The sequence below is a fragment of the Numida meleagris genome, chromosome 7 (assembly GCF_002078875.1).
Source record: "Numida meleagris isolate 19003 breed g44 Domestic line chromosome 7, NumMel1.0, whole genome shotgun sequence".
NCBI classification, from domain to species: Eukaryota; Metazoa; Chordata; class Aves; order Galliformes; family Numididae; genus Numida; species Numida meleagris.
The window spans coordinates 23,208,138-23,224,410 of record NC_034415.1 but is presented as its reverse complement, the minus strand read 5'-3'; the positions used below and the strand labels follow the sequence as shown (position 1 = coordinate 23,224,410).

Genomic DNA, 16,273 nt, shown 5'->3' with positions numbered 1-16,273 from the left:
TAGGACCAGGTTATTTTCCAAAACCAAAGGTTTTTTTTTGTTTCTTGTTTTTGTTTTCCCTTAACAATTTTTCTCTTCTTCCATTCATTGGCTAGGTGCTGATACATCCCCTGACTACTAAAAGGGATAGTTCCTTAGTGCATATATGTATATCGTGCATTTATTATACTATGTACTGTATATATACTTGTTCCGAAATTCCTTCACTAATTATGCCTTGCCTGGATGAACCATTCCTGTACCAAAGGGTTTAGCCACACTCCAGCCAGAGATTTGGCTGAAGCCTGTGCAGCGCAATGAGGATGCACCAGCTTGATAGCAAAGGAGCACACAGTTTCAACTGCCTATGTATCCACATCACTTTCTGGGAGTTGGTTTGTCTGGCTGTGTGTAGCTCCCTCCTGCTATAGTGGCCCTACAAGCTCAGACCTGGCACAGCATCCATGCCTAGCACAGGCCCAGCATGGAAGTTGTGTGCATGACTGCTCTGAAATGCAGGCTCCAGGATCTGCCCTGTTCAAATTAATTCACTTCATTTACTTGAGAGGAAATAGGAATCTCACATAGCTTTTTAGTTCAGACTTCTTATGAAGATATATATGTTGATTTATATATGTTGCTTTTATTTTTTAGGCAAAGAATACCCTCGAAAAATGTGTATTACTATCGCTGCCCGGACCACAGGAAGAACTATGTCATGTCATTTGCTTTTTGCTTTGACCGTGAGAACGACACTTACCAATTTGCTTACTGCTACCCTTACACCTACACTCGCCTTCAGCACTATCTTGACAACCTTCAGAGGAGGAACATGGACTACTTTTGCAGAGAACTGCTAGGACTCAGCGTGGTAAGTAATAGGCATGTTTGCCAACTAGCGGGCTTCATTATGGATGCCTACCCTTAAATGCTTACAGAGAATAATTTGTCATCCCTGCTAAGGTAGACGTGCACACATATTTGTTTTACTGCTGTCAGTGACACATAGAGTAGCTTTAACCACATGGTGAAATATAGACAAATGCTAATTTAATTTCATGTAAAATATTTCCGTTGTAATATGCAAGGCAATGCTAAAATTCCTATGTAGGATCAATTGACCTCTAAAGGATGGAACTGAAACAGCTTTATTGAAGAAATGTGATTTTTAGAGTATTCTATCCATTTGTCTTTATGGAAAAAGCTTTTCTATTCAGAAGGAAATAAGCATCTTTGGAACCAGAATATAGCTTTTTTTCTGGTAAAGTAATGCAAAACATTTTAAAAAGCAACTTATTTTATTTAGTCATAAGAATGTCTGCGTTGGTAGATTTAACTGAAAGGTGTTTAGTGTTCTCAATATATAGACCATAGTGGCCACATGAAAATGAAATATGACAGTTCTGGTTCAGGAAGGAGGTTTAATTGTAAGGCTGAACTTCTTAATTCTCTACAACCTTTCTCTGAAATGTTTCCTGTCCCGAAGATCTGGAAATCGCGAGTCAGCCACTGCCATATCAATTCAGAAACCATCTGATTATGAACAGAAATGGCTGATTTTTTTCCCCTTTTGTTTTCTCAGACTTGGTAGTGCATGTGTTCCACAGTCTTAATCTCTTCTCTGAGATTTGATTTGGTCCAAACTTGTAGTGTATGTGTGTGTCAGAAAAGGAAAGCTGCAGTTCCTACAAAGGCTGCTGATCCTGGCAGCTCGGGCTTTAAAAAGAATTCCAGCATATATTGTGAAAATGAGAAGAAAATCATATGAATAATCTGCGCTGCAATAAATAACCGGCTTCCACCATTTGGGCAGAACTTTGGATTCCTTATGTGGCGTAAAGCTAGTTGTTCAACCTACAGAGAAGAGCTAAAACAAAATTAACAAAAAATTTTTGTTCTTAACCCTTTTGTCTATTAAACACAGTTCTTGCTCTAAAGATGACTGTTACATATCTCTGAACTGTTATCAATTATTAATCATTCCAATTACGGGGACAAACAATTGTAAAGGCACGGGGAATTTTTTTTTTAATAAAAAAAAGAAGTAAAATGTTCAGAGGGTGGGAGGAAGGAGTGCTATCATTTTAATGCATGTAGGGTTTTACTCATTAATCTTAGGGGACAGAGCTATCATTAATTCTATAATGAAACCAAATTTGTTTCCTTTCACTCTGAAAATAGTATATAAACAGTCACATTTGCATATTCATCAAAACCCTGATCTGACTGATTAAAACACTGAGATAGAAGGATTTGTCTTTTATCTGCATTTTGACAGACAGAGCTAAACTCTTAAATCTTGTTAACATTGTGTTGCCAGTAGTTGCTAAATATTATTTTTCATATTTCAGCAAACTAAACAAACAGATGCCGTTCAAAACGTGGCAGGAAATGTGCTGTATACAAGTCCTGATTTTATATCTATATGTACACACACAGTATGTTTTGCAGAAATTGATATGGTAACATTTTGCAGCTCACCATGCTGATATGTATAAAAAGCTTCTGAATCAGGCTCATGCTGTAATCTTTGTAAGTAACATTACAATCTCAGAGCATTTCTGGCTTTTCTCCACACACAACTGTCCTAGAACAGCTTGGTAATTTAATGTCTTTGCTGAGCTTGAATAGACAATTTCCATAAGTTCTCTGCGAGTTAAATATTTTAACATAGAGCTTTGTTGCTATCATACATCTTTAAATGGTGAAAAACAGCATCCTTCAGTCTTCACTGCACAGTACTTCATCAAAGCAGAAGCTGGCTGTACTTTAGAGAATTGCGTGCCATATAGGATAGATTTAGAGCTGAAAAAGAGAGCTCCATCCCCTCGCTGGCCCCTTATGTAAGATAAGAGGAATCAGATTGGCATAACGAGGCCCTTAAAAGCTCTATTCCTGGCGAAGGGACGATACCCCTGGTAGCACATGGTGAAAGGAAACTTAAAGATGCCTTCTGAGGACAAACTCTGAAGTCCTCATGCTGCATGTTGGACTGAATCAGAGTAGCATGTTAGGGGAGGGCTGTGGCATATCTGCAGAGTGCTGTACAGCCACCGATACCCTTGATTTGTTCTAGGGGATTTTACAGCTCCCTACGTTAGTTTAAGGTTGTGAGGATGGAGAGTGGTTTGGAACAATTTAAGTTCTTCTGGATTATGAAGTTTGTATCTGTGCTGCTTGGAGACAACAGAGTCTTGCCACAGATCTTTGTGGTTATTTTTTTTCTTTGTAATGGAGCAGTGAAATGCTAGTCACAAGAAACCATGCTTGGATGATTGCTCCTGAAGGCTTTCTGAGTGCACATTTTCCTGCATGTAATGTTTTCAAGGCAATCTAATTTCTAATCTAATTTCGTATTTTCTCTAAAGAAAGTACTATGCCTCCATTAACTCCTTAAATGCTTTCACTAATTCTATGAAAATTGAAAGTGAAATATCAGTGTGGGACATGTAATTGTCATTAGGATGCAGAATGGCAAAGTGGTTCAGAGCCAAATGGCAAAGATTCCTATTGCCAGTGTGAATGGATAACTTAGCTGTTCTGCTTCTGACCTTTTAATGTTTAAATTCTTTACTTCAGAGAGCTATCCCACATTCAGGATGTGCCAAATGGTCTTGAAAATAGTCTCCCCTGCAAGCTAACTATGATGGCCACCCAGGTGTCATTTAAACTGCTGTTTTCATTCGGCCATTGTTGCCTGTAGATAACTTCAGACTTTGTATGGATTGTCCCAGCAGATCATACGTTCAAAATCTGTGAGCGTTTTAAAAAGACTGTGCAGCTGTTTTCTGTGCATATTATGGATGTGTCTGTCATCTTGACAGGTATTAGGCAATACTGTACAGCATATTATAATGAAAAATAATTCATTATTTTCTTTGAAAATATAAACACCATCTCAATTTCTGGTACGTATATAATCTGTATGTGTAGTGTTATAAACAGTACTGCAGACTTGGCAAAGTATAGAGTATCATTGTTTGGAAATGCTGGTCTAAGTTAACTGTATACTTGAAGTGTGTGGACGATTGATGAGACCTGTATCTCTAGTAGCATTACACTATCACACATACTAAATTAAACAAGTATTGGTGAGACTGGCTCCTACAAATTGTCACTGGTTTGGCGATATTTTTATTGCTCACTCCAAAGACAGTAAAGATTAACTGTAGACAGATACTTCCTTTCACCCCATTAGGCAATGGTGCTACCAAATTATGCTTGAGGAGTATTGCAACTGCACATAAAAACCACGAGCCTCAAAGGGATTTCCACAGTACACAGGCACTAGTATATGGAATTCTGTTAAATTAAATATTAAACATACATATTTTAAAACAAGAAGGCAATATGTCTAATGTAGAGCTCTGTAAGTGAGCCAATCTCTAAAGTCAGACATGAGATACTGAGTGAAACAGATTGGAGCACAAGGTGCTTCATTCTGATGCCCCACCACTTCAATGCATGCTTTTAATTTACATTAGTTACTTTTTATGATGGTATCAGAGTGAATCAGAATCAGGCCTGTATCAGACTGTAAAAGTGCACAGCCCATGTTGCATTGCTGGTTCATTGGTAAAATATTCCTTATTTGCTGTCTAAGTGACTGACTACCCCAGTAAAAATAGCTAATCAGTTCTACTGATATCTACTGGTCCATTTTTAGCTGTTCAGTTATGACTGTTTTAAAGCATGAAGCAAAGAAAATAGACAATTTTTCTAAGGTTAAATTTCCCATTTCTGTATACAGTGTTAGGTTATGTAATAATGGTTCTATAAAAGAAAAGTATAGTCTTCGTCTTAAAAAAAAAAATAGAAGTCATAGGCTTCAGTGTGATGTGTCATGCCTTGGAAATCATGTTGATATCACATTCTGTACTTTTCAATGGATCTGACTACAACTAGGTTGAAATGTCATCTAAATGCAATTTGTGGCAATTTACTTGGTCTGAAAAAGGACACAGAAGTAATGCTAAAAAAACCCAACAACATAAACCTAACTTCTCATTTATCTAGAATGTGAAAGTGCACCCACACATATGTTTAGGGCACATACTCTTTATTCAGTGGTGTAGCTAAGTACTCATATTGTACTGCTTTTCCCATATTATTCATAATATGGATGTTATCCCAAAACTATAAATGAGATTTTAAATGTTTCTACAAATATTTTCTTATCTGGGTTTAGTTATCATCAGAAATAGAGTTGGGCCTAAAAATAACACCACCAAACACTCTTTTGGAATTAAAACATCATCAGTAGTGTATAATCCCACTGTGTGATAACAGCAAAATTATATAAATCACAGGAGTTGGAAGATATCTCTGGAGAACAACTAGGCCAACCTCCATAAAAAGAAGATGCAGAGTCTGGGTCTTGAACTCAACATCCTTTGGTACGTGAACCCTGCGCTGTGTGAGTGCTGTAGCCACTAGGCCAAGTAACATGAAAAGTAACAGGGAACTCTTGCTTATATTCACTTCTAAGGAAAATTTCTTAGAATTTAAAGGAAATTCTGGGAGATAAACTAGCTGGTGAGATTCACAGACAAGTAAAGGCAGACAAAACTGTTACTCTTGCAAGTTAACATCTTGCAATACTGTGCAACGTTACCACATATATAAGCTAGTAAAATCTTAAATTTCAGAAAGAACACTGTTTTCTATTGTAAAATCCCTTTTCTGTTGGTGGTTGGTAAATAATGTTATTTCATCAACAATAAATAAATAAAATGGAAATCTGCGTTCCTCTATATATACATCAGTGTAAATCTTTTTAAATTTTAATAATTTTAAGATATTAAGATGTCCAGGGCCTACATATGGCCCTGGAAACCATCAAACTGCCTGGATTACATTCATTTTTTCAGTCTCATTTACAGAAATTTGTTTTCCCTCTTTTCTACCACAGCATTAGGCAATAATTACCGTGTACATAGTGATACTGAACACACTCACATGTAGAGGAAATTGTGCTACATGGTGCTATTAGCTGCATTTGCCCAGTAACACTTTACTGCACTGACTCTGCTGGGATTCTATGTTTCAGTTAGTTTCTATTTAGATCTCCAGGGTAGTGGTTGTGTACTGTATGTGTGAGAACAGAGTTGTATTTTAATATATATTCTTCAACTGTAGACCTAGACAATTGTTGGTCTGGCCCACATTGTCTGTAGGGTTGAGATCTTGGGACTAAAGGCTTATTTAACAATGTTAGAGTCTGCTTAGGCAAAAGGATTTGGATTTATTCTTTTTAATTTAACCAAAGAAAGGGCTGTGTATTGATTTAGCTTTATGGTAAATATAGAATGTAAATATTATGTATTAAAATCTAATTACTTTAGGCAAAGTCTTGTTCATATAATTTGTGTAAGCTGAATGTTATGATTCTGACGCAGAAAAAAAGACATAAACATGGAAATAAACTTAAGCCTGTTAAATAGTCCTGGTGAAGTCACTGACATAGTTCATGGGATCAAACCACACATGTCTAAAAGGGCCTTTAGATCCAAGGTCAGAGTGATCAACACTTTGCAAGATATAGACTCAGTACCCTAATGTATAGCCATTATCTTGCACTAGCACTATAACAACAAGAATAAAGGAAAAAAAAATAATCCTAGACTTTGAGCAGAGGTTCTCAGTGTTTCTGGCCAAGCATACTTCTTACAAAGTAACAAGGAATAATGATGTTTCCAGTCTGGTATGAATGTAAATGGATCTGGTTATTAGTTGATTTATATTTCAGTTCCTGTAAAACGATTGCTTCAGTAAGCTCCCAAGGGCTTGCTTATCTAACATTTCACCTTTACCTACTGTACATTGACTACACTGAGGCTGAGAGCTGAATTAGAGAGCTGGTGCTAGGATATGAAAAGAATTTGCTTCCTGTCATTGGTAACCAATGGCTAGTGACTTTCTTAGCTCCTTGAAGTGTAATAATAAAGCAAATTTACAGGGAGGTAGATGTGGTTTCAAATAACTTCCTAATATTATAAATTTCCCACTGGACTAGATTTTTAAGACTTGTGAGCCAGTTACTCTCCCTTTTAAAATAACAAATAAACCATTCAATAACAAGCAGCCAAAAATATCTGTCACATTCAGTCAGGTTGTGAGCTTTCTGCAAACCTTCCTGCATGCACTCTTCAGATCCATCTTCTCTTTTAATGGAATATACCTAACAGATAATACTCAACAAATAAAAGTAAGTCTCAAATTTGATTTAAGGAAGCACTTGTCTGCTACCTTATGTTTGGATGTTTCATCACTTGTCCACATCTTATTGGAGAAGCTGGTTCAGGTAATGTATTCCTGCAGCCCTTTTTGCAGCTCTCCATAAATATGCTGAATGCCCAAGTGTAAAGAGAAGTCCTTTTTGTAATGTATCTGTCAGGTGTGCACTTGAGGCCTTCTGCAGAAGACATCAGCACCAATTCTGTAGCTCTTTATCCCTGCCTTGTAGATGTTCGATAAGACTTTATCCTGGTTGTCCTTAAGCCTTGAAGGCTGAAAGATGGCTCTAAAAAACACTTCAGCTTGCATGTCAAGAGGGAATCTGCATTATATCTTTATACCATGTAGGAATGAAAAAATAAATGTATAATAAGAAAAGACTTTGATGCAGACAGCACAGATGAAGGAAGTGTAGTTCCTGTGGCCCAAGCTGCCTGATTGTGCACTATTGAAGAGATAATATAAGTCTTGCCACAACCTAATACAATTACAGAAAGCACAGTTGGACAATACTGTGTATAGCTTGAGATCCATTCTTATTTGCAGTGTGGCCCTTTTTAATCAAAGGATAGTGCAGTGAATAAGTACATCAAGCTTTCATGTAAGGGAGGCTACTGTCATCTTTATTTTAAGACATCAGATTGTATTCAAATATATTTTATTTTAGGAGATGATAATAATTTAGGGGAAAAAAGTAATGTATTTCTAGGAAATGCTAGCTTCTTTTGAAGTGTTGTTGTTATACAGAAATACTGAAAGCAATATTTATCTTTGTTTTGAAGACAAAATAATGTACCAATAACATGAGGAAACAGGAGATTTTCGGTGTAAAGCAGGAGGTACTTAACTGTAAGCTGGTGTGTTTTGTTGTTGATGATGTTTTTTTTTTTCATTTCTTAGGAAATATAAGATACAATTTAAAGCATTTTAAGTACTCCTCAAAAGAGATCTTGCATAGCAACCAATCATATTGATACATGAAAATAACTGTGTTCTCTGATAGAGCTTCTCTTATTCATGTTTTCAAACAGCAGCTGAGCACCATACTGTGGCAGCAGAGAACAATCTGAGAATTCAACGTACATTGAAAAGGTCTCAGTTGCATGACATTTTCTATGAAAAAGAACATCATCTGTAGGCCCAGTCCAAAGTTTTCACTCAGAATTCCTTAGAGTTATGGACATACCTTTTTAGAGAATGTTTGTTTTTGTGAACTACCTTATCTGATGTTAAATTTATCTGATGATAAATACGTACTGTGGATGAAGACAAAGGAGGCATTTAATCAATTTCAGGAATTTTCATAAGTACTAATTTCTAAAAAAAAATCAAGTTTCAGAAAATACGTCATCTTTCTGATGGTAGTGTCATTGCAGCCATCTTGTAGATAATGAGACTACTGCAGAAACTGGAATTAAATAGAAGCAGTATGTGATAAAGACTTTGATATTAATTTTCTTAGTTTATCCATAGTAAACAGAATTCGTTTAGAAGGAATTTCCCTTCAGAATGGAGTCCTCAGATTAGATCATTGTGGTCAAGACCATGGATAGTACAGCTGACTTGTCTCTGAGGCAAACGCAGTTTCACATACAAATCTGAAAATATGAAAATACAAGCTTGATCTTTCAGATGTCTTGACAGAAAAAAAAATGAAGTGAAACTTTTGATAGTTACATACAAAAAGAAATTTAATGTTTTGGAAACCAGGCCCCATTTACAACTGCAGAGCTCTTCAAAGTGTGGCCCACAGCGTCCAAGAAAATATTTAGACATTGAATCTGTTATTTTTTACAGTTCATGTGATTCAAAACCTCAAGTCTGTTTTTCTTATTTGCCTTCTGAGAATGAAAAATGGCCACTAAGGCGTTATGTCTAATGGAGAATTTATAGGAATGTCAGAGATGACTGATTAAGGGCACTTTATAGATTAACAGATGAAGACTAAAACAGAGATTGGTGGTGATGTGTTGGAAAAATAGGAGGAATTCTGGCACTGCAGTAAAATGCATCAAGATTTGTCTAAGACCTGAACATTGATATTAACCCAAACTCTGAATATTTCAAAATCAGAAAGGTAATGATTAGGACACGAATGGTGTTACTGTTTGTTCAAAGGCATTGAATCTCTGTCTACAGTGAATGGAAATGAGTCAATTTCGTATTGCCCTGTAGTCTATCTTCATCCCTGCATCTTAAGGGAAATTGTCTAGATCTTTTCTATGCCTTAGGCAATTAAGTTACCAACATAAAGTGTCTTTTGCTTGAGGACCATTTGTTCTTTCAGGAATTAATGGTACTATGGGATCCCAGAGAACTTGTAAAATATTTTTTTTTAATATGTAATTGAAGTGTTTTCTTGATCTTAATGAAGAATCCAGACAGTATGTATTCTCACTCTCAAGAGAGCAAACTGCTCAGCATGTGAAGTAAGGAAAGACAAATGTATGTTTCAAAGGTATACTTTGCAGCTGTTGTCTTCATCCTTACAAGATACTCTGGCAGCACCACATTTGTCTTCATCTCCAGCTGATTTTGAAATCCTTCAGAGCTTTAGAAATAAAACTGCACATATCCTCTAGATTTCTTGTATAGAAATGATAACATTTTTTTAACAGTAAATATCACAGCAGAGCTTCCACTGCTGTCCTCCAGTAAATTAGTCTTGGGTGCACACAGACCAAATAACATTGTTGGCTTATACTACACAGACTTGTAGAAAGGTATTATATTCCATGTGATCAAACAGAATTCCTATATGTCCTATCTTGGCTCAAATTCCAATTAGCCATAGCAACCAATGGAGGAAATATGTAGCAACATAAAACATCTAGTTCGCTGCTGACAAAGAGGTGGGATGTATTGATCTGTTTGGCAGAAAACTTCATTCTTTTTCATTCCTATAATTCAGATTTTCTCATTACTGGACACAGATGGCAAAATATAATTTTATTAACTATAACCATTTGTTTTGTAGTTCATCAATTAAATTCCAAAGAGTACAGAGACTAGTTTATGCTAGCTATTAATGAAAACAAGTTAGTATCTAGAGCTATAATAGAAATGGTGATAGATGTTGCATACCATACTTCAAGATCATTTGTTGCTATGACAGTAATGAAGCAGAATGAAACAGTGTCTCTGGAATCTCCGATTTTTTGTGTTCCCAGAGAGTTAGAGATAAATACAAACTCTTCTCTCAGAGAGCTGAACTTCATTCCTTCGAAACTACAATTGATATATGTATTTTACAAAATACATAGTATATCTCTGCTTATTAGAAAGTTAAATCAGAAAAGAAGGGAACATAACAGTTTTTAATGCTCCTGAATAACAACCACCTCTACTCTTAACATCAGTATGAACCACCAAGTTAAGTACCAAGTGGAGTAAACTGAAAAATCCAAAATTTCCAGTATGAAGCACACTTTTGCAGAAATGAATGAGGAGTGCATTTCAAAATCCTTTCCTGATCTCATGTATCTTTTTTTTTTTCCTTTTCCTACTAAGATGTTCATCTTCTAGGTTTTGTTTTGTTTTTAATATCCAAGCACTACAAGTGCTAGGATGTAGGTTAGCCTGTACAGTGACAGCATACAGACTATATACGGAAAACACAAATTATATATGTATTTGATAGACCAGGGAGCCCACATGCACAAACATACAATTCATATGATTTGGCTTCCCAGGAATTATTACTCAGAAGTTTACTAAAAATGATATTTGGTCTTTGAATGTTTTCTTTTTGACTCAAAAATATCCCACGATAATTACAATGTAATGATCATAGTCTCCTGCAAAAAAAAGTTATGTTATGATAGTAAACCCCTAGAAAACCTCTGGAACTGGTCATACATCAGATCTCCCTGGCCACACTTACTGGTGTACCACTGATGGCAGATGTATTTCAACAATGGTTATGAATATAAATCCTTACATCAGATTCACACTATATTCTGTGTGCTGGGACTACCCATCTGTACCCGTTTGCAGCCAACAAGAATACTCAATTTTGCAGTTTTGTTCCAGGGACAGTCTGAGTCAAGTCTCTCTAGGAGACACCTTCAACCTTGTCGCAATTGGGTAAGCTGATTGTGTGTTGTTTACTGCCAATGATCCTGAATGCCAAAGGAGTAAAACAGTTTGCCCGTAAACAGATAACATACAGCCAAGTCTTCTTCTTTTCAGATGCCCATTTTATCTTATTCTAACGTGGAAATTGTTTCATGCCAATCCTCTTCTTTTGCAACTTAGAGCACTGCATATGAATGTATCCTGATTTCAGAAAGTCGTGTTCATTGCAAGTTTAAACATGCTATCTAATAATAAACCAGAATCTAGTAGAATAGCATGAATTTATATAAGGAAAATTTATTATGTTATAATTTTTACTTTTCCTGTCTACCAGTCAATACTATTGGAGTTATTTATTGTTGCTAATTTTGGAAAACCTCTCCTTTTTTTTCCCTTCTTTGTTTACGAATCTATATAGCACCTAAAAGTGTCACAGTCAAACTATATTTCATGATATTGCTGTCAGTTTCCATAAAATTTGTCAAAGACATTTGAAGTTCTTTCCACTAATATCAAATCTACCTCCATTGTTTCTTTCATTTTTCGTGACACCTACGCTGAAGCACTGGTCAGAGTCTCATTACTCTCTCTCCATCAGTGTTGCCTTCTTTTTGAGTGTAATGTCTGTTACAGAGGCAGCGTTGCAAGGAGAGCTGATTTCTGACCTCTCTTGTGCTGTGTTTCATTACAGCAATGGTTCTCCTAGATTACATTCAAAAAGTTTTTCAGAATTAACCCAATTATTAAATTATCTGCCCAAGCTTTGTGCTAGTTTTGGGAATGTCATTGACTTATGACATTCTAGAAAGTATTTAAATTTCTACTGTTAGAAATCTGTACTGTTTAAATTCTTCTGTTATAACCCCTTGATTTGTTATCTCATTATGTGATTTCTATACAGAAGACAGACAGTTTTTCAGTAGTACCTTGCAGGTAAATCCTTATTATCTGTTGGACAAATCAATGGGGGACTTACTGGAGTATTTTACACGCATTATACGTTTAGTATTGTCTTCTGTTCTGGATTTCTTTTGATCTACCTTAGTTTCTTCTCGAACAGAGTAAGCCTTCATTTATTTGATTTAGTATTTGAAAGTCTCACAGTGTTGTGTATAGAGAAGTAACCACGCATAAAAAATGTTACGTTTATGTACAAAAAAATGACTGCTTCCTGTATAATCAGCATGTACTTTCTTGCCTCTCCAGTTCATATAATTTAATGTGGCCAGAGAAAGCAGGAGCACCAGAGCCACTGCCAGGAGTAAAAGCAGGGAGAAATGGGACACGAGTCTTTGAGAAAAATAGATGAGGTCATTTAGTTATCATAAGATACATGTAGATGTTTTCAGTAGCTGTTTGTCTTTCAGTGTCACCAATGATGACATACAGTCTCTGTGCTTCCTTAACATTCAGAAGACGCTTATGACAAATAGGGTCATGAAATGATGATGCTTACCAGGTTTGGGAATATGTACTGCCATCATTACCTCAGAGGTCAGATTTAGCTTTTTGAACTTCAATTCAGGGTCCAATCATCTTCAGTAGAATTGTGTGTTTTGGAAAAATGTCTGTGATGAATGAAATATAGGCAAAACTATTGTGGTTTTTATTATTTGTTTGCCTGTTATCACATATTGGTATTGCTGAAGCCTTATCAGAACTATGCATATGAAACAACCCGAATGTGACCATGTATGTGTTGAATAGAACTGAAATAAGCAATAGCTATCTTGATTCTGAAATCATATTAAGATGAGTTAATGATATTTCATAACAATAGCTTCAAAGACCTTTTTTTAATGTGACTTTTTTCATTCCTATCCATTATTTACTGCAAGTAAGCCAAGAAATGAGCTCAGAATGCCTTCATCCTGCTTGAAGTCACCTGCAACTCCTAACTATGTTCAGTGAATTTTCACAGGAAAGAGGATAATTGAGAACTTGCAGAATTTGTATTTAGTGCTGAATTTCCGGAAAGTATTTCCAGCCCCTAATTATTTGCAGTTTATGAATTTGAGACATCTATGTTAATAAACCCCCTGACAGGATTATTTCCTTCATCCTGATCTTTATTGAAAACCTCTGATCATGTCCCTTGGAAGAAATGAAACGTTCAAGAACAACCATTGGATTTCAGGAATTCCAGAAAGGGGAAATGTCTCACATGAAAAATCCAAGTATCTGAAAAGTCTTTCTTAAATGTAGCTGCTGTTGTAAAATTTCTGACTTCTTGCAAGTCCCTAGTCTGTTCTGGAAAGAGAAGTGTGTGCGTTTGGTTTTGTCCATCAGAGAGCTAAGAGACAGAATAATGTTCAGTCATGATGTTAATCACAGCACAACAGTTTCCACTGAAATGACTCTATAGAGGATTTATTCTCCCGTCTATTCAGGTGCATAGAAAATTATCTTAATGGGTGGTGCATATACTACAGTAAAGAATAGACCCCTTTGTATTAAAATTACATGCCTGGGATTTTAACACAAAAACTGAAAAATCCCACAGTGCAAAACCGACTTAAACTCAATTTCCCTCTCCCCCTCTTATAATGTCAAGATGCCTGAGTGCTCAAGTGACTAAGTACTAAATATTTAATGTGTGGAGGTTACATTAACTGAGTCTTTGATCTGAAACTTCTTAAAAACATCTTAAAAGCCCTTCAAAAATGGGTTAGTATTTCATTACAGTCACTTAAAATAGATTTATTTTATCAAAACATCCTGTCAGAAAACCCAGAGCTGTGATTAATAACCTACAGCATTTTGACTGAAGCATCTCCTAATACTAGTTTCTTAGTGTATCAACAGATTACCCATTGCGGGAAAAACAACTAGCTGACCCTGTCGCCTCTGTTTGGCAGTTACACTTACGCAAAGTATTTCTGCCGAGTTTCTGCAGACACAGACATTAGAATCCACTATGGAATTCTGCATGCTGGTGCTATGCAAACAATCTCTTTTATTTAATTTTGAGATTAAATTAATTTTTTTTTTCCTTCACAGAACAGTGATATTAGGGCGGTTTCCTGCAAATGTTTTGGTGTAGTAATATTTGCAAGCATTTGGGCAATAGAAGCTGCTTGATTTTAATCTGCATAAAATCATTTGGGAGCAACACTGGCTGTATCATGACTCTGTTATTTAGATTTATTTTTTTTATCATTCGAAGGCAACAAACTACAGTATGATATTACATGAGTATCTGCTTGATGTGTAGATGCCAGGAGCATACGCTGAGACAAGTTTCTGTGTCAAGCATTTTCTGGGATAATAGAGGAAGTCAAACACTAGATTCTGAGCTCACTCTAGTATCCTATGCAGTCATATGATATTACTTTCTGAAAGCAGGATGTAAGGATTTATTCTTAAGTGACCCTAAAATACTAGTGAAAAGCACATGGCTGAACCTTCACGAACTACTTTGAAAATATATTCCTTGTTTCTTAAGGGAAATGCACTTTTGTCAGTATATAGCTTGTATCATGGATACTTTGCATAGAAAAACCACGTGTAGATTGAATCCTGTTATATAAATCAAGGCCGGTTTTTCGTGGAGTTCTTTTGTAGTATCAACATTAAAAGGGTTGTTATAAATAAAAGTGGAATATAATTATAAATGCCCTTCTGATGAAAAAAAAATCCTTGATTACCTTTGAATTCTTTTGCCCTTTAAAAAGGTTATATTTAACTGGTTCAGTTTCTTACTTGATGTTTCAGTTCCCAAGGGAAATCAACCTCCAGTACGAACTGTTTCAATTGGGTTACATGACTTTACTTTGTGTCTTGCATTTGTTAACAGACAGATTATATAACACTGCAGGCTAAATATACATCACTCTGTTTTCTGCTACCATTGTTACTCTATGTTTGGAGGGATGGACAGAGAGATGGGAAGTGGTTTTCGTAACTCCTGCTGAAATTAACTCTTCCTGATAATAGCATAATGAGCTTGAAAGTAAAGACCTAGGAATCACATGAAATGACACATCTTAAAATATAAAAATATGTTTGATATTTTGACATGCTACCTATCATCCATGTGTTCTTATTCCCAGTGGCATAAGATCTGGTAGTGCTATTGGCTGGAGTAGGATTTCCTTGAGTTTCCACACTAACTGAGAAAGTAATTTGTGCATGTGTGTGCTGCCTCACTGAAGTGCTGCAGGCTAAATTCTACAGAGTTACCCTCCATTTCTAAGTAGTTTGGTGTCGAGTGGCTTTAGATTCATTATCCTTACATTTTCATCAAGTAATATGCTTTCTTGGCAGAGGAGGAGATGAAAGGACCTTTTAAAAAAGTGACAGTAGCAAAAAAGAGAGAAAAGAAAAAGGAATTTCATCCAGGGTGTGTTTTTTGTTGTTTTGGTTTTATTTTCTTGTGTTTCATTTTAGTCTCTGATCAATACGCCCAAGAGAGTGCTGCATTTAGAGAAGAAAGGCAAGCAAGCATCTTAACTAACTAGCTGGAAGTTGATTGTAGCATGCTGGTGCTTAGACAACTGATAAGAAGGGAGGAAGCATTTATGCTGAGAATCGGCAAGAGCAGGAACATGCTTTAATGCTTGGCGTATTTCATGTCACAAGTCCAACATACTAAACCTGAAGATAAATTCAGACTGGTTTTTCAAATTGTATGGCATAAAATGTGAAATGGGTTGGATAATAAGATATGGCAAATGATATTTTGATTCAGAATGCAATAATGTTTGTATTTGAGAGACTACATTCCTGGCAATAGTAAGAGTACATTACTGTATAGATTTGGCAACGATCTGTACATCCCTTGTGCAGTGAGGTTGCACAGAAGATGCATCTAGTTGTTGTTCTGGCTGCTAATCCCTTGCAACAGGTATATCTATAGTACTGCATTTTTTACCTGTATAAATTAAGAGATTAAGTGAAAGCTCATGGTTTTTCATTATTCTACAGTCTGAGTAAGAAAAGATTTAGAGTATCTACTTCTGCCTCTGAGCTTTTGCGCTTT

General features: G+C 36.0%; 1 protein-coding gene across 4 annotated transcripts in view; it reads left to right on the top strand.

The window, feature by feature from the left end:
• The window catches only part of LOC110402371 (cytosolic carboxypeptidase 6-like), an 865,976-nt gene that overhangs the window by 344,807 nt on the left and 504,896 nt on the right, over window positions 1-16,273 (top strand). For all 4 annotated transcript variants that reach the window (XM_021404385.1, XM_021404384.1, XM_021404383.1 and 1 more), the window contains one exon: window positions 634-850. In XM_021404385.1, the coding sequence (XP_021260060.1) occupies window positions 634-850 (217 nt within the window). The remainder of the gene's footprint in view (window positions 1-633; window positions 851-16,273) is intronic.